A 19671-nucleotide genomic window follows, 5' to 3' on the forward strand; every position below is an offset into this window, starting at 1 on the left:
AAATTGCTCCACTTTGCTCCATTAATGCCAAAATCCTATAAAATTGTAAAGACTCAAAAAGAAACTAAAAACACATCAAAAGACTTTAAAATACTCTTTATATCATGGTTAAAAACCACAAAAACCATGATATATTAAGAAGGCATGTCACCTTTATGCATAAGATCAAAGCATTCTTTTGTATCTAATTTCGATCACAGAACAGTTTTTGAAGGACTTTCTCCGTAGTTATTAAAAACACAGTTGTTTCGTGCCTTCCAAATTCGCCAAAGCAACCATAGAGGTAATATTGCTTCATTGTCTGAATGTGCAGAGTTGAAGATGGATGTGATGATGTTAGAGATGTTTTCTTCATCATCATTTGATATGCAAGTTAAGTCTAAATAGGGGGTGCTTGAAAAACGCTAAACCATTAGTGCAAAAGGACATGTAAATAAGGCATGGTTGATCGTTTCCTTTGATTGACGACATTGTGGACATAGGGGGTCTAATGACATACCTCGTGATCTTAATCTTGTTACTGTTGGGGGAGCTCTAGATATTGTACGCCAGAGAAAGTGTTTTATTTTTGGAATCACTGGTAATCTCCATATTTTATTCTTGAGCTCTATCAATCCATATGGTTTGTCTGGAGGCATATGACTAGAAAGAGGATCATGTGTTAACAACCAGTAACCTAACTTAACCATATAGTGTCTTGAGATACTATAGTTCCATGTAAGATTATCTGGTTGGGTTTCTTTTGCAAAGTAAATATGTTGAATCTGGTCGATATCCTCTCTTTTGATGTTCATGAAAATCTTCGTAGAGTTCCATGATCTGCTCTCGCCTATCACTGCCATAAGTGTGTCCAGTGTGCCATTAAATTGTAAGGAAAAATTGGTTGTGGAGGATGTGAGTTAATGACATTATCTATCCCTATTCTAATTGATTTGCCATCTCTAACATTGTATCTTCAACCCTTCTTTATTAACGAAATGCCTACTAATAAAGACGACCAACCATATGATTGATTATTTCTGGGTTTTGCATCGAGGATAGATTCATCCAGATAATGGCAAACAAGGAATTTGGGATTGGACTAAACGTGTGATACCCTGGTTTGCAGAGAGGTTTAAAAGAATTGATTTGGCCACCTATGTCACCAAAGTGCACTTATCTTTTCGGTCAAGGGTCCTTAGAGAACTCCAGAGTTAAGCGTTCTTAAGCTGGAGTAGTCTCAAGATGGGTGATCTTTCGGGAAGTGACTATCGGAACTGTGCAAGTGAGGACAAAACACAAGGAAAGATCATGTGGTGATTTGTAGGGACGGTAACAAGGCTTGAAAACCTCCCGGACGTAGCAAACCTGCCGTCGGATATAGATGGGCTCACGGGCCTAGTAAGAAGATGTGAGGCCCATTAAGGAAGGTGGGCCCATGTACTGGGATTGGACATGGAGTCCACGAACAGGTGGCGGTCGGGGCGTTATAAGTGATATAAGAGCCGAACCCAGATGAGTGTGGAGCCGGCTGGGCTCACATCGTCGGGGGTGATGGTCTTGGTGCGCAACAAGGACGTTGCATTCTGTTTATGGGGGTGAATTGCGACACCCTGGTTTTGCAGAGAGGTTTAAAAGAATTGATTTGGCCACCTATGTCAAAAAAGTGCAGTTATCTTTTCGGTCAAGGGTCCTCAGAGAATTCCAGAGTTAAGCGTGCTTGAGCTGGAGTAGTCTCAGGATGGGTGACCTTCCAGGAAGTGATTTTCAGAACTGTGCGAGTGAGAACAAATCACAGGGAAAGATCATGTGGTGATTTGTAGGGATGGTAACAAGGCTTTGAAACCTGCTGGATGTAGCAAATCGGCCGTCGGATATAGATGAGCTCACCGGCCTAGGGAGAGGACATGAGGCCCATTAAAGAAGGTGGACCTATGGACTGAGATTGGACATGGGGTCTCCAAAGAGGTGGCGGTCGGGGCATTACAAAATGCCATGCTTGTTTTGCTAAGTGTGCATCATTGAAATTTTCCAAGTCTCGACCTATCCAAGAAATTTCTCTTTGTTGAGCACCCTTCTCCCACCAATAATTCATGAGTATTGATTCAATATCTGAGATAACTCCTTTTGGCAACTTTAAACACGACATTTCATAGACTGGCATTGCCAAAGCCACTAATTTAGGTCCCGATTGGTAACGACTGTAACTTGTGGCGATAGATGTTTTAACTGTAAAAGTTTGACTATAGATACTTCTGCCGTAAAAATTTTAACTGTTACGACTTTTTCTGTAAAAATTTGAACTATTAAAACTTTTGATGTAAAAACTTTAACTGTTAAATCTTTAACACTGACTGTTATTTTTATTGTATGTTTTCTATAAATATAAAAAAATATTAAAATATGACATAATTGATTAAAATATTATATCGATATAATGGTTGTTGATGAAAAAATAATTATGAAAAATGTATCTCAAAATAACGGAAATAAATTTTTAATGAATCAAAATGTAGTTGTGATAAATTATACATTGAAAATAAGAAAGAGAAAAAATAACTACATTTTTATTATTATCTATTTTTTACAGCCAAAAGAGTCTCAAATTTGTGATTTTTAAAATTTGTACGTACAAACTATAAAAATTTGGGATTTTAGACATTAAAGGCTGCCAAAAATAATAAAGCAATAAAAGTTTGATTGTTAAAATTTAGGCTTTTAAGAATTAAAATTAATTTTAAAGTGTTTAAAGTGTCTCCCAATCATAGCCTTAAGCATTATTTCCTTTCCTGGTGAGGGTTGTTTTGCACTCCAACTTGATGTTCTTTGTTTCACTCTAGTGATGATGTATTCAAATATTTCATGTTTTTTTCTGTTCTGGTAATCCCAGATATTTTCCGCCTCTTCCTTGATTTGGTATTTCAAGAATCGTCTTTAACCTAGTTTTTGTTGCTCAATATACAAGGAAACCAAACGTTATCATAGAATTTGATGTATTGATCTTCTGTCCCGATTAATATTCATACACATCAAAAACATCCTTTAGTGCTTGACAATTATTCCTATTAGGTTGACAGAAGAACAAATAATCCTCTGCAAACTGTAGGTGCGTGATACGCGGTGCATTATCTCCAACTTTAATTCTTTTTATGTCACCCTCTGCAGACCTCGTCGTGATAAGGTGGCTCAATATATCCGAACAAAGGATGAAGAGATAAGGGGATAAGGGATCACCTTGGCGTATTCCTCTTTCCTGTTTGACATGTCCAAAGGGTGAGCCATTTATCAGAATGGAGTAACTTACAGATTCAACGGTCGCCATAATCCAGCCATCCATCTGTCACATAAACCAAATAGTTCTAGAGTATATTTCAAAAAGTTCCACTCAACCCTATCATAGGCTTTGCTTACATCAGTTTTAACCGCCATATAAGACTTTGAAACTCTCTTGCGTACATTTAGTGAATGCATGACTTCATGAGCTATCATGACATTGTCTTGGATTTATCGGCCTGAAATGAAAGCTGCTTGCGCATCAAATACTATGTCATCTAAGTGTTTCTTCAGACGTCGAACTAAACACTTTAAGATAATCTTGTAAAGAACATTGCAAAGTGCAATTGGCCTATAATCTGCAAGAGTTGTGGGGTTTTCTATTTTTGGGATAATGCAAATATTGGTATGGTTCATATTTTATGTCATAATGGATGTTTCAAAGAAATTTTGAACTTCCATGATGACCTCTTTGCCAACAATGTCCCAACAGTTTTTATAAAAACGAGCAGTTAATCCATCTGATCCTGGGGCTCCGTCATCACCTATTAGACACACAGCTTCATATATTTCCAAGTCAGTGAAAGCCCGTGTTAGATCATCATTCATTTATGATGTTACTCGTGGTTCAAAATCTGCAAAAACTGCAAATGTAAGTTGATGGCAATTCGTTGAGCATGATCTCCTATCTCTTTGTAATTTGGTTTTTTTTGGTTTACTATTATTTTAGCTGGTTAAGGTTTATTTGGTACATAATGATCAAAACAAGACATAGGTGTCGAACTTTTTCTCGGGGAAATATATATTATAGTTAAAGTTCGGGCTCTATCTAGCTTGATATGATAATTTTGAGGGAGAAATAACTTGTTTTCCCCGCAGCTCAAATAGATTATTCCTCAAACTTCTTTAACAAATTATTATTTCTAAACCATGCATGGGAAAATCACCTTTAAAAGATTTCTCGCTCAAAATTGTTTATTATTTGTTAATATGTATAAATATATATACTGATTCGTAGTGGATTTAATCGATCGATGGGTCTTTTTCTGTTCGTGAATGCGTTTTTCTGTTTTCGTGTAGGCGAAGTAGTTTCGAGGACGACAGGGCTCTTCTTGGATTTAACGGACTTCCCGCTCCCTATTGGTCTCGATCTTTTGACACTTCATGATAATGTTAAATAAGGTCTCGAGAAAGAAGGGTTTTCTTGTTGGTTGTGTTTGATTCTTCTTCTATTCTCATTCTGCGGCTTATAGGATACCGAATTGTACGGTGGAAAACTCTAAGGAATTCGGAATCAGATTTCTTCCCGATAATGATTTCCTTCTTTCACCATTTTTTTTTTTTACATACTACTACTAGTCTCTCTAAATCTAAAAAAATATTAATTTCCACCATATTGATATTGTATAATAGTTTCTAACGGTAAAACAAGCGCTGTGTGGATGTTACATGACACTACGTGGATGTTGGACAATCTCTCGCCTGCTCCTCACAATTTAGTGACTGTCTCAAATACCATCGCACAAGAAGCGGAGTTTGCCAATCTTCTTGACATGTTTAGATCGAGAGGTCACAAAGTTCTTTTTGTATATAACTATAACAAGGAGGAGGTTCAACAGGCTGAATTAGAGTTTACGGAAACCCTTCTATGGCTTTGGGAAGCCATATTCCCTTAGACAATGACCCTTTGCTTTTCTGTCTCACTTAAAAAAAAATGCTTTGATCTTTGTGTATTGACTTTAATTTCTGTTTAGGAAATCACCTTTTGGGCGACAATTTATTTTAGTTCGAAATTTTTTATAATCTAACAATTACAACATATATATGACCACATATATGACCACAATTACCCAAAAAAATGCATGAGTTTTGATCACCACAACTGAAAATTAATGGAGTAGCTCATCATCTTTATTATACGTAAGCTATCTCTTCTCTCCCTTCAAATGTTCATGATATTTATTTAAAAGCAACTTTTCAATAAAAAGAGTTACTGTATACAGTTCTTTTGGTTTTTGTATTGATAAAGTATAAATAAGAGACATTCCCATTCCTAATATATCAGATTAGATTCCTAATTAACACTAATTGATCAAAGATTCGTAACATTTCCGGTTCACATTTCAACTATACTACAACACCAGTTGTGTGTTACCAGCCTCAAAAACTTCGAACTCAAACGACTTACCTCAAAAAGAGATTTAGTGGTTTGGGCTTGTAGGCTTTTTGACTTCTTAATCCACCAATATAAATATTTTTTTAAACAATCATAATACCACACCTTGAAAAAGTTATTGTTCAAAAAAGCGATCATATATCGGCGGTGACGCAGCATCTAGTTTCTAAAACGTCTAATTGGGACCTAGACAGTTTTTTATGTGGTTTAACGTTTACAATATTAAACATTATATATATAAAATTATATAAAAATATATATTAAAAAAATAATAAATCATAAACAAAAGTTAAGAAATTATAATTTCTTTAAATTACATTAAAAATATATAAATGTTTACAATTACGTATACAAATATAAAATTAAATAATTTATATATATGTAGTTAAAAATCAAAAATAAATACACATGTACAAACGTTTAGCGCCTATAGTTAAACTTAAAAAGACAAGACAAGACAACAAGTTAACACGTTGACGTAAGAGATATTACATAAGACCTTCGGACTCATGCAGAAGCTCTTCTTTATCAGAAAAAAAATCGTTAAATCGTAGAAGCTCAAATCCGCCATGGAAACAAAAACAATAGTCACCACCACTCACTTCCTTTAGGGTTTATGCTCCAAAATGTCCTCATCTTGGACTCTTGAATCCGACCTAGAAGATCTCGACCTCGACCTCCAAGATTACAAACCATCCGTACCTTTAAAAAAAGTCCCAAACGGCGACGTTTTCGAAGCTTCACGCGCCGGTGACGTCGACAGGCTCCGGTACCTTCTTGAAACCGGAGTCAACGTCAACGCACGTGACCGTTGGGACTCTGTTGCTCTCTATTACGCTTGTCTCGCTGGTCACATAGATGCTGCTCGATTGCTTCTAGAGAACGGTGCGATTTGCTCTGAACATACGTTTGACGGTGATCGTTGTCACTACGCTTCTCTCAATTTGAGGATTCGGAAGCTTCTTAAGGCCTTTGAAGCTCGTCCTCCTCCGCTTGGTCCTTTGCAAGCTTCACTTAGGGAAACGTTTTTGGGATGTTGTCATAATCGAGATTATCTGAAACAAGCTTCAAATGCTGATCTTGATGTTTCTGGTATGCTTCCAAAATGCTCAATCAATTCTCAATTTTGAGGCTGTCGACTTAATTTGGGGGTTGCTCTCGTTCTTTACAATGACACTCACTGTCCAATTTATATGAAAGTTTAGTTCTTTGAATCCAATTTATATGAAAGTTGAGTTTTTTGAATCCAATTTATATGAAAGTTGAGTTCTTTGAATCCAGTTTTTATGAAAAAGTTAGATTCTTGAACTGTTTCTGTATGTGGAGATGTGTACTGAGATGATGTTTTTGGGTTTACCATTTCTTTCAATATCCAATTTTTAAAAAGTTGAAGTCTTTGAATCAAAATGTTAGGAAATTTGCGTGCTTGAATCGGTTTCAATGTGTACTGAAATAGTTTGGCGTTTTACAAATTTCACTCTTAATCGAGTTTGTTTTAGGAATGTTGAGTTCTTGAATCATTCTTGTGTACGTCTGTTGATGTGGTCTAGAGACTGAATAAATTGCAATCTTAGTTTCAGGAGATTCTCCGAGTGAGTTTGGTAGTTCCAATTACTTCCCACCGGATGTGATGTTCTTTGTGCAAGGTAGACCAATAGAAGCTCACAGGGTTATCTTAAGTGCACGATCTCCATATTTCAAGCAAAAGTTTGAGAATGAATGGAAAGACCGGAGAGAAGTTCGATTCTCAAAAGAGAAGCTTTCGTATCCTGCTCTTTGTAGCCTCATCCACTTCTTTTACTCAGATAGGCTGGAGATATCGGTTGATGATATGGAAGATCTTGTGAGGATCTGCAAAGTTTGTAAATGTGAATCATTGCAGAAAATTATTGAGAAGGAACTGAATCACCAGAGATATGCTGAGTACAAGACGCATAGAGATCTTGATAACTCCATGAAACGGTTCATCTTACAGGGCATATCTCTTCCAGTGGAAGACAGGCTTCCTGCTTCTTTGCATAGGATTCTTCGAGTTTCCCTTGCGAAATCGTTTGCTGGTGATGCAATTGATTCATCTGTTGGGGATACGAGGGTTGGTGATTCTGTGGATAGTCTTGCTGATGTTTGTGTTAAAGTGGATAAAAGAACTTTCTATTGCCATCAAGTTATTCTAGCTTCGAGATCAGAGTACTTCAGAGCACGATTATCCCGAGTGAATGATTTCCATGAGGGAACTAATGGCTTGCCAGGTGATAATACTCTTCCATTTCTTGAAGAACATGATTTGAGCGCAGAGGCTTTTGAGAAGATGATTGAGTATATGTAAGCGTTTGTGATTGTAAAAGCCGTGTTGAGAAAAATAATTGTTGGTATGGTAAGCTAACTCTATGAGGCATTATCAGGTACACTGATGGCTTGAAGGAGATCAGTCCGAATCAGGTAAGAACTTGTTTGCCATTTAGAAATATTTATATCTTTCAGACTTTCACCTTCTGATAATTTGTATCATTTTGTAGGCTGAGGAGATCTTTGATGTTGCATCTCGCTATTTGTTGTTTCCTCTTAAACGTGCTGTGGCTGACGCCTTGTTACCTCACTTGGAAACTGCCACACCTGCAGAACTCTGTCAGTGGCTGGTTTTGTCAGATATGTATGATTCTTCGTAGCTAAATCGCTTTTCTAATTGCTTGCTAACTTTGGTGCATTTGATAGTCGAGTACAGAAGTTACTACATATAATTTTTGGTGTCTATAGGTCTAGAATTTCTTGACTATGGTACAGAAGCTCGTTGGGTGACTTTAATTCTAGTGGATTTGAGAATGCAGTGCTAAAACGTTTCTGTTAATAACACATTGTGGGATGATTATGAGCTGACAAGTTTAGTTTTGAACTTGAATGGCATAGGTACGGTGTATTGAAGATAAGAGAGTACTGCCTAGACTTGGTTGCTTGTAATTTCGAGGCATTTGTTGAAACCCGCGAGTTCAGGGCAATGCTACTAACATTGCCACCACCATCAGGGGACTCTTCACTTCGAACCACAGTTCCAAGTGCACCAGGTGCCATGATGACCACGGACCAAGGGAATCTCCTTGATGATCTGAGAGAGAAGTGGCTTGAAGCAGAGGCTTTAGAGCTTGACATGAGAGACGAGAGTGCTTTGATTTTTGATAAGCGCCTTGCAATGCTCGTGGAAATGGCAGAGCGAGAGAAATCCGAATCAGAAGCTGAGGACTACAAAGACACCAGCGCATGATTATTTATTGGTTTTCCTTAAAGCGAAGTTTTGAGCCTCGTTTTTGCTTTTACCAATTTTAATATGGAACCTTTCAAATCTTTCTTTCTATACACAAACGATCAAACATGATGTAGATATTGATAATAAAACTTCATTTCTACTACATGCACCACTTGCTTAGTCTCTGATTTGATTTTTCATTTATAAGAAATTTCAAACTTGTTTTACAACATCATCATTTCAGACATCTGAAGATCCATCGTCTGTTGACAAATTAGAGATCTCTTCTGTCACAGAGCTCACATCAGTATCATCAGAGACAGTAGACTCAGTGTCTGATTGTTTCTGAAGGCTCCAATTCATGATGCTAGCAGCTAATATCAGCAGCATTTTCTGGTTTACCTGTTTATCAATGTTAACATACAAAATTATGTGCCTGAGAAAGCGCAAACTAAACATAAGATGTGCATAGTGCATATGAAGCTATATTTACCTCTATAATATCTTCAGGCAACAAGAAGATTGAGCATCCAAGCTTCCTTGCAACACTTATGATGTATGTTGCATTCAAATTCTTTTCCTCTTCTGCTTAAAAAATGGCAATTATAAGACAAACCTGCAATGCTGATAACAACAAAGAGAAACATCACATAGTAACATAGTATTGTCATTACCTGTTTCTCCTTTAGAAACAAGACTCCAGTTTACAACTCTTGGCTCTACAGCACTCAAAAGCTCCAAAAAGAAGATTCCATTTGAAAGATTCTTGTCCTAATAGCGTAACCATCGAATACTGTTAGGTTTAATGAAGAGATATTAGGGTTATGTCTCCATGGTTTTGACTCTTTATCTTTACCTTGAAGCTCACGGCTTGTGAGGTTCGACCCGTTTTCTTGACTTTCCGATTTGCCCAGTTTAGAATATCTGCCTCTGTTATATCTTCACCTTGCCAGTGAGATCTCAAGTTGTTGAGGATTTGTAGCATAGTGTGTCTCATCAGTTGCCACAAAAAAGCTGACAGAACAGACCAAGATTGTCACTGAAGTTATATTGAAACTACAACATTAAACACACCTTTTAATTCTGCAATTAAGAGAGCTCACCGAGAAGGAGCTTTTTATTTCCTTGCACAATGTCATGACCATCTACATTGACAAGCGAGAATTTCAACTCTTTCCCAATCTTGATAACTTGGTTGCAGTTCTCAACCTTTTTGAATGGCATTTTGATTGGAGGTTTATTCGCGTGCTTCCAGTTAACCGAGCCTGGTGATACTTTGTCAAGAACTTCAAGAAGAATCCACCTGAGAATGTAATGATGAGGAGAGTTTAAGATTCTCAAGTCAGATTAAAACCCATTAATGAAACAAAAGATGTCAATGCTCTCACCCATTTCTAACATCCTCGAAAACATTATCGACATAAGTCACAGCACCAAGACTGTTAATCCAGAGGCGAAAGCATCTTTCTTCTCGACAAGTTTCTTCGTCGTCGTCTGTGACAATCTTCTCAGGAACGGATACAGGCATCTTTGGACTCTCATCAGACAATCCATTCCTGCAAACAGAGATTTTTTCAAGTTAGTCCATGAAAAAGAATAATAACCTCACTCATTACTAGCATTCCTCATAGTGACCTTTGGTGAAACAGTTGTGCAACAAATGCAAGATTAAGATTTGCAGAGCCTTCAACTATATCATTAGGAGAAAGGAATCTTTTACAGTCCAGCTTCTCTGCTTGCTCAAGGACCTTCTTTGCTCTTTCTGAAGGGTCTTTCATCTCTAATGTCACATGTGTACTGTGTTCTGGGGCTAGAGCATTTAGCAGGTATGTATATGCCTCTCCATCCTGCCAAACACCAAAGGAAATCACAAATTGAATACATGAAACAGAGCAAAAACAAAAAAAAAAAAAAAAAAAAAAAAAAAAAAAAAAAAAAAAAAAAAAAAANAGTTAGTGTTACCTTTACATCAGAAGAGAAATTGGTAACTTGTTTCTCATAACCAGCTTTCTTAAGATGAAAATTCATCCATTTTAGTAAAAGCTTCTCCGGTGCTAGTCCCATAAGCTCCTCCACATCCTGAAAAAACATTCACAAAGAAGATATAAAGTTTAGCTTCAGCCACAAACGGTTTTACAAAATGTTCAAAATGTATACTTTTAATTTACCTGGTTTGCTTCCACTAACTCGACAAGTTGTGGCGTTTTCTTAAGATTGAGATCAGCCAACAATTGTATCTAAATCGAAAACACACAAACATTAGTAACCATATCTCATCATCTTGCTTAAATTAATGTAAAGTAATTACCTTTATAATCTGAAAGATCAACCCAAGTACAAGATGGGGCTACAAAACAGAGCAGCAAAGAAAAAATTAGAAAACAGGACATGAAACTGAAAAGAAACAGAACATGAAACTGAAAAGAAAGTATTTTGAAAATACTTACTGTCCCTTCAGCAATATCCTGAGTTCCAATGTTGACGACGGTGCAGCCTATCGCCTTTGCAGAGTTGAGACAGAGTGAAAGGTTTTCAGTTCTCTCCCATGGGTTCAGCTCTTTCTTCATGTTCATCGCTCTTTCATCTATTGTCCCAGGCACAGCTACGTTTATAAGCTTACTGTACAAAACCAAAAGAACAAGGACTTGAATCATCACAAACCTTTAAACAAATTCCATGTTATAAAAGTAGTTTGTAATGTATTAATACCACAACAGAACACCATCTTTAACAAGATCAAACAAAGCATTTGTTGTAGGATTGATTGGAAGATAGCTCTTCAAGAGAGGATCATCTCTAAGGTAGTTATTGATATGTGACACATATGAAGCTTTCTCGGACTCATTTATCGCGTGGTGGAACGTTGTAGTTCCTGTCTTGAGAAACGATGAAGCGCCCTTTGATCCTCGGGATTGCACACTTAAAAAGGCCTGTCACAAATTGTATAGTAAACAGAGTTTACAATATTGTTATATAGGATCCACATATCTAGAGACTAGAGATCATCATTATCAAACTCACCCGGAGAAAGGTCTCGAACTCGACTTCCTCAGAGCGATTGGGATAAGACTCATCCAATATAGTTTTGATCTTATTTTCATCAAACGTGCGTTTGAAATCTTTTAGTTTTGCAAACACTGGTGGTAAATGTTTCACTGTGACACGACCAAATCGAGTTTTTGTCGAATTAAACTACGAAAAAAAGAAGGGGAAAGATCAATATGTTGGAATACTACAAAGTGTGAAGTGGTAAATAAAAAAGGATATAGAAGACCTTGGATTTAAGAGTACGTAATTCCACTTGTGTGAATTGGCTCTGTAGCCATGGATCAGAGACAAGGACACCAACGTAACTAGACATCTCTTGAATCTGATGATGATTCTTGTTCAACTCTAATTTGGAGAAAGATCGTGTGTTTATTTTATAGTTCTTCCTAGTTGGATTGAAATCAAACAGAGGCGGGAGAGAGTGAGTGGATGCTTTTTTGTTGATTAGTAATTTTACTTTGGTTTGATCTAAAGTGGTGGTAACTTAATTGTGGAGACTTTTTACACCATGACCTTTCAAAATAGAAAGAAGACAAATACATTAGTGATTCCAGAAGCTTTTTATAGAAGAGTATTTCTTTAAGATTTATAACTATCTAAAGATTTAACATTTTTATCTAAATAATGGATATTCTATTAATTTCTGTAGATTTTAGTAGAATTTGACAAATATTAAAAAGGTATTTTCAAAAAGTACTTTTTGCTATGATTTTTCTTTCCTCAACATTACAGCAAAAATCCAACATGCATTGCCACAAACTTGTGTTTCAAACCATTCCTAATTACGAACCTTTCTAAATCACACAAAAACTCTTTTATAATCTTAAATTTATAATTTCTTTTGATAGATTTTCATAATCAACCATAAAAATGGTAATTTATAAATTTCTTAATCTCTACTCTCAAACATTATGATGAAAATATGGTTTTTAAAACTTTTTGATACATTGCATTTTATATTACAAATGTGTTGGTTGTATGATATGATTTATGAAGTATATACATAGACTATCAATCACCACATGACACATGCGCCTCAAATCAAATGTGCAAGAGCATCATCTTTAGACTACCCATTTACAACACTCACTTTTTTTCTTTTAACTCTCCACATCATCTTTTTTCTCTTCCACATCATTATTCAACACCTACATAACTTTTCTTCTCTAAAATAGTTTTGTTCAATAATATTACAAAACCCTACCACCATTTTTATTTCATATTTTTCATTTTATTTATGTTTATGTTTTTTGTGATTACATATTATTAATCACCCTTAATATCAAACTAAAATTAAAACCCTGAGTGGTAGCGGCTGTTACTTTTGGCTGTAGAGACTTTGACTTTTAAATCTTAGCTGCAGAGAATTTGGTTGTAGATGTTTTAACTGTAAAAAAATTAACTCTTAAAATCTGATTGTTTCCCAACAACTTTTAAAACTGTAACTGTTATTTATTATTATTATTATTATTATTATTATTATTATTATTATTATTATTATTATTATTATTATTATTATATATTAATCATAAGTATAATTATGTTAGAAATTAATTCATATATCAATTTAATGACAAAAATAATTTTTTTTTTGCCAATGACAAAAATAAATTTTAACAAGGAAAATTTAAAGCTCAAGCTGTTACTTTTATCATTGAAATATGTATATTAACAAAGAAAATATATATATATATTTGAATTACTAAGAGGTTCCGGGTCTAGGCCCGTACATCCTCTCAGACCAGGGACCAGAGCATTTTATATTGTTTCCTCCCAAGCGTCGTCCCTCGAACCAAAAATATATATATATATTAATATATAGAAAAAGATTAATATATGAAAAGTATGCAAGTCTTTAGTGAAAATCCCATAGAATAGGTTTTATTTTGTTTTGAAATTTAAAACAATTATTATAGTGATTATGAACAATTTTTTCATAAACTCTTTATAAAAATAATAACTATTGAAATGGATCTTAAAAAAAAAGAGAGAGAATAATTAATTTATAAAAATAAAATATATATGTAAAATTGTGGAGAACTTTTAAATAGAATGAGGAGAGAACAAAATAAAGTTTTTGTTGAATTTAATTTTAAAGTCTGGTTTTGAGGCTTTAAAAAATCTGATAAATCAACGAAGGAAAAAAAAATGGCTTTGAAAACTTTAAAATAAATAAAAGTCAAAAAAGTGTGATTGGTAAATAAATGACTGTAAAGACTTTAATATTTTTTAAAGTCTTTAAAGTCACCTACCAATCAGGGCTTAAGTAAGTAAATATTAAATGATTTACATTAAATAATTTACAAAATAATTTTTGTTTTAATAATTTTTTTTGTTATTTCATATATATTTTTTTATTTTTTTACAAATAGTAAAAACGAGAAATATAAATAATCATTACTAAAACACATACAGTGAACATAAATATAAAATGCAATACAATAAACACACAACAAGTAAGGAAACACTCATAACTTATTAGTACAATAATCTCAATTCACAAGCTTGAATATTCACCATGGAACATTCTGAATTGTGCCCAGATGTGTTTGACTAGATCTGCTTGCAATTCATGATGTACATTTGAATCACGCAACTCGGATCTAGCACGCACATGATTTGCAAATACATATAGCACTTCGGTCGAGAATGGTTGTTGTGTACTCGACCCATTTGCCTCAGATTGATCATAATCAGTCCAATGTTGAGCATATGTATCTCGTTCATCCTCAACAATCATATTATGCAATATGATACACGACCTCATGATAATAGCCAAATCGGTTATGTCCCACAGACGAGCTGGTTCGCGAATGATTTTAAATGAGCCTGCAACACTCCAAATGCATGTTCGATGTCCTTCCGACACGCCTCCTGATGTTGTGCAAATAACTTGTCTGGTTCACTTTGAGGTAGCCTAACCGATTTGACGAAAGTAGGATAAGAAGGATAGATACCATCAGCCATATAATAAGCCATATTATCTGGACGTTGTTTCACGAAAAAATTCACTCTTGAAGTATTTCCTTGTTCAACATCATCAAACACCGTGACCGGTCCAGAACGTTTATATCGTTCAATGTGCCCAGACATCCAAAAAAAACATGCCAGATCCATAGATCATGAGACGCAACTGCTTCAAGAATAACAGTGGTGGTTCCCTTATCTCCTCGAGTAAATTGACCTTCCCACGCTGTAGGACAATTTTTCCATTTCTAGTGCATGCAATCAATACTCCCAATCATCCCTGGAATCCCTCGCATCTCACTAACACGTAAAATTCTTTGGAGGTCATATTGAGTTGGGGCTCTGAGATACTCTTGCTCACACAGCCGTATGATTCCTTTACAGAATCTTTGCAAGCACTATAAAGCAGTAGTACCTCCAATTTTGATGTATTCATCCACCGCGTCAGCTGCCACACCATATGCTAACATTCGCATGGCCGTAGTGTATTTTGCTAATGGAGATATACCTTCTTTCTTGGCTGCGTCAGATCGTTGGGTGAAGTAGTTCTAGCTGCGTGATAGGTCTCCAACGATCCGAAGGAAAATATGTTTTCGCATCCGAAATCGCCAACGAAATATTGCATCGTCATATGTAGGTTCATTGGCAAAGTAGTCGTCATTTAGTCTTTGATTTGCTGTTGCATTGTCTCTTTTGATGTATTTTCTCTTGTTACGAGGTGGATAGTCTTCCTCTATTTTGTTTCGACTCTCCCTAAACCGGTTGATGATATACCTCTCTTCAATTTTGGACTGCCTCTTGTAAGCTTCAATATCAAAAGGATATTCTGATGGATCCATTATGATTTTTTAGTAAGGTGAGATTTATGGTATTGGTACATTAATGGAAGAATGAGTTCCAATTTATAGAAAAATGGAACCAAAGAATTGAATGGTTGGAGCCTTCGATTCGAATTGAGGTTCGAACCAAAAGTCACATATAAGATAAGATTCTCTTTTTTAAAGCCGAAAATCATGGATAATATTATTAAAGCATAATATGACAATACAAATTATTAAAAGAGAAAGTGACAAACACACATTATTAAAGCATAACATGACAATACAAATTATTAACACTTGAATATAACAAACATTCTTTTATATATTTGAAAGTTGGAATATAAATTAAAGCATAACCTAATTATGACCACGTATAGCAAGCCATTCTTTTATATATTTAAAACTTCTTTTACCAGCACTTGAATATAATTCATGCGCTTTCGCCAATACATCACCCTCCGACCACCCGCTTTGTTGCATACGTTTAGAGTTATCATAAGCGCCAACCCATTTGTTCATGCTTTTGTTCACATAGTTATAGTGATTTATGCATGCTTCTCCATCATGCAGATGATCAAATGAGCAATGTTCATTACAATATTGAGCAATTTTACCCCAATATGACTCACTTTTTTGGTTTTTGCCAATAATGCTGTCTGTTCCAAATTTAATCCACCCACTCAGTAGAACCAAAATTTTCTCAGTGGTCCATTTGGGACTTCTCCGACGATCAGGAGTTGAATCCTCTGCATCTGGAATGGCTTCATGAATATCGCTAATACCACCAAGAGCCATTTGTGTAGAAAACTCGGGAAAATCAGTTGCTCCAACATTCGAATCAGTTTCATTACCCGTTGGAGTAGAAGAATAAGGGGGTGCTTGAGATGGATAAGACATCATTGATCCATGATATGGACGATAGTTTGGAACAACTAACGGCACGAAGAAATTTGGTAGATAACCATAATTTGGGTGTTGGGGTTGGTTAGGAGATTGATTTTGAAACTGATAAGTTTTGGCATTTGGGTAGTTGAAAGGGTAATGAGAAGAATTTTGGATGTTGAAAGGGTTATTGTTTGGATCCATTTAGATAAAAGGATATTTAAAGCTAAAACAAAAGTTTGTTGGAGACTAAACTTTTTATTATTATCTAAGGACGGATTTTTTTTTCTGTGTCCAAATCAAATGAAAGTAGTCTCAATTTATAAAGAACGAAAAGTTATAAATTTTGATATAAATTTTGATATATTTATTTATAAATCTTATGAAATAATTGAAGTTATATAATTCAGATGAAAAAAAACATAGAAATCAAAGCAACCAATCAAAATACAACATTTGTCACACTTATCTTTTTCCTTCTACTTCCAGGGATGTTGATATTTATCAACACAAAATTTGCCACGTTAGTTACTTTTTTGCCATAAACCATTGTAGTGGAAATAATTTTTTCAACAGTTGTAATATAGTTTACAACAAACCATTGTAAGTAGTCTTATTAGAAATTTTTTAATGATGTCTTAACTTTAAAATTAATATAAATATAATATTATTTTAATTTAAGAGTTCCACTAAATTTTTTGCAAATGAAGAGAAAAAAGATCACCTACTAATGATATGGTGACACGTTAGATGTTTCGCAGGTTATAAAGTGTCTTTACCTAGACTTGAATCTCTACTGTTTTATTTTATTTTATTATTATTTAAATTACATATCACTTTATTTGTATGTGAGAGCATGTCCAGTGGTGTATTTAAGCGTTACTCATACAATTTCTAGGAGGAAAAAAAAAGAAAAACTAAAAGAATTGGGCCAAAACACGCTATGAAGACACGCTATGTGTCAATTTCTAATTGGCTTATGATAAAATATAAAACAGAGATTTTTTTTCTCTCATTTTCTTTTTCTCTTTTCCCTAACCTCTCTCTTTCCTCTGTCGACAAAACGCGAAACGGTGAATTCGATCGCTTGATCCGGCTTCAAAAACACAACGAAACTATCAATCACAGATCCACAGTAAGCTATGAGGAGAGTCACCGGACTTGCTGGGCGCACAATCTCATCCTCCGTCACAATCCATCCACCGGACTTCCATTTTTCTTCTATTTTTTTCTCTCTCACCCGAAACAGCGATTGCCGATGCGATTCACCTCAAATCCAGTACGTGATCTTCCTCTTCGATTCATTTCGATTTCTTCCTCTTTTTGTTCGATCTAATTTCGATTTCGATGAAGCTAAGATTTACAGTTTTGTGATCTTTGAGTTTGTTTGTTTGTTTGTTTGTTTCCTTTAGATTCAATGGCTGTGATTTATATTGAATCGATATATACACTCTGATGATTTTTGATTTTTGTTTGCCTTGATGTAGCATTGAATTTAAGATTAGAACGATTGAGCTTGATTGCAAACGTATCAAGCTTCAGATTTGGGACACATGATTTTAAGATAAGAACGATCAAACCAAAATTTAGCTTCTGTTTTGTTGGTGCATTTTTATATAAGAATTGATTGAGTTCATAAATAATCAAGCATATGTTCTGTGTCGGAATGAAGAAGAATCCAGAGAGCTAAGATGAGACTTTAATTTCTTGCCCAGTTAAAAGATTTTAGGAGAAACATGTATAATCCAATGATCGGATCAGATTCTGTTTCATAACTTCAATTGTGAAAAAATATGTGTTTTTTAGATACATAAGTAGAAAGTTTCTCAATTTCTTCAGCTATATAATCTGATTAACTGATTGATTGCATCAATGTTGTTACTGAAGATACATTGTGTTGACAGAATTGTAAGACTGACAACAAGGCGTAAATGAGCAACTATTGAAACAGAAGAGAGAAGATCACAATGACAAAATCCTCTTAAAGACAATGAAGCTGCCAAAAATTATGCTACAACATGAAAGCTTGAAGATCATCAAGTGCAAGAATAGAGAAAGCTTGAGTTCTATAACTCAGTAACAAAGGGAGAGATTGAAGATATATTGGTGTTGTTACTGGTGATACAACACAAGAGAGATGATCAAGAAGCAATGAGTAAACCTGATACAACCAAGAGTACAGACACAGATTCATTGAACGTTGCAGTGAACAAGTCTGATACAAACACATGTTCAGACATAGAAGCAGTGAACAAGATGGAGCATGTGTAACCAGCTACAGACACAGACGCAATGATTCCTCATGAAGAGAATCAGAGAATACTAGCTCAGCCAAGACAGCTCAATGTGAAGTCACATGGAATGAAGTGACATGCTGAACCTTGGAGTCTTATCGAGAAGATCCAAGAAGTGAGAGCTCAACCAGTCATGCTTTAAGCTCATGAGAACAAGTCTTTTATTAGCAGCTGCGTAAACCTGAAAAGCACAACAGAGCAGAAATATGTTTTAGCAGTTGAGTATACTTGAAGTGCAATAGAGATGAAAACAGAGCATACAACCTGTAGTGGCTGTGTAGTGCAACAGAGCGGAAAAGCTTCAAGTTGCAGCAAACAGTGGAGCGGCTGTGTCAGAAAAGCATGCTTGTGTTAGGTGCGTCAGAAACAAAAGCATAAGTCAAGTTGACAAAAAGAGAACAAGCTTTTACCCAAAAGTCAAGAGGAAGAAGCTTGTGGAACCTAGGGTTTGTGGAGAACTCTAAGAGGTATAAAAGGAAGAGGTGGTAGCAAGAAGAAGCGGACGCACTCTAGACCTAAAATTGAGAGAAGCACACATGTTGTGTGTGTGGTGTTGTCCCACCAGTAAGATAGAGAATCTGCTGGTGGTTTTTGTAGAGGTTCACACTCGTCGGAAAAGACAAAGAGTGGTGGTTCCTTTAGTTCATGTAGATTAGAGTGGTAGGCACAAGTGTGTGCTAGATACCATTGGCAAATGTGACTTTTGCATTCTAATTCTAGTGAATGATTCTGGACTTGGTCCCGGGGATGTAGGTTATCCGAACCCCGTTAACAAATCTCTTGTGTCGTCTCTTCACTATCCTTTCATCTCTCTATTAAGCATCGCACATACAGATTTGTCATACAAGTCTGTAGATCTAGCACACATCTCATTATTTCAATTGGTACCAGAGCAGGAAACCGATTTGAGGTTAATATCTCTAACAGGTTAGATCCTGAGATGTGTCTAGATGAGGAAGATGAGCTATTTTCTTATGTGGAGAAAATCAAGTG

The 19671-nt window shown here is 35.4% G+C and overlaps 2 protein-coding genes and 1 pseudogene across 2 annotated transcripts; 1 reads left to right on the plus strand and 2 right to left on the minus strand.

Annotated features, from left to right (window-relative positions):
• On the plus strand, positions 5956 to 8829 carry LOC104766511 (BTB/POZ domain-containing protein At2g04740). The gene is made up of 5 exons (XM_010490413.2): positions 5956 to 6520; positions 7003 to 7750; positions 7831 to 7867; positions 7945 to 8078; positions 8333 to 8829. Exons 1-5 carry the CDS (start codon positions 6055 to 6057, stop codon positions 8682 to 8684), a joined length of 1737 nt encoding a protein of 578 aa, XP_010488715.1. The 5' UTR covers positions 5956 to 6054; the 3' UTR covers positions 8685 to 8829.
• Positions 8894 to 12177, minus strand: LOC104766510 (fimbrin-4). The gene is made up of 14 exons (XM_010490412.2): positions 11941 to 12177; positions 11688 to 11858; positions 11376 to 11596; positions 11114 to 11285; positions 10975 to 11013; positions 10835 to 10903; positions 10629 to 10745; positions 10302 to 10513; positions 10055 to 10222; positions 9770 to 9969; positions 9523 to 9680; positions 9341 to 9437; positions 9160 to 9251; positions 8894 to 9068 (listed from the first exon to the last, which is right to left on the minus strand). Exons 1-14 carry the CDS (start codon positions 12025 to 12027, stop codon positions 8907 to 8909), a joined length of 1965 nt encoding a protein of 654 aa, XP_010488714.1. The 5' UTR covers positions 12028 to 12177; the 3' UTR covers positions 8894 to 8906.
• Positions 14212 to 16638, minus strand: LOC104767887 (annotated as a pseudogene).

The sequence above is a fragment of the Camelina sativa genome, chromosome 19 (genome assembly GCF_000633955.1).
Source record: "Camelina sativa cultivar DH55 chromosome 19, Cs, whole genome shotgun sequence".
NCBI lineage: Eukaryota > Viridiplantae > Streptophyta > Magnoliopsida > Brassicales > Brassicaceae > Camelina > Camelina sativa.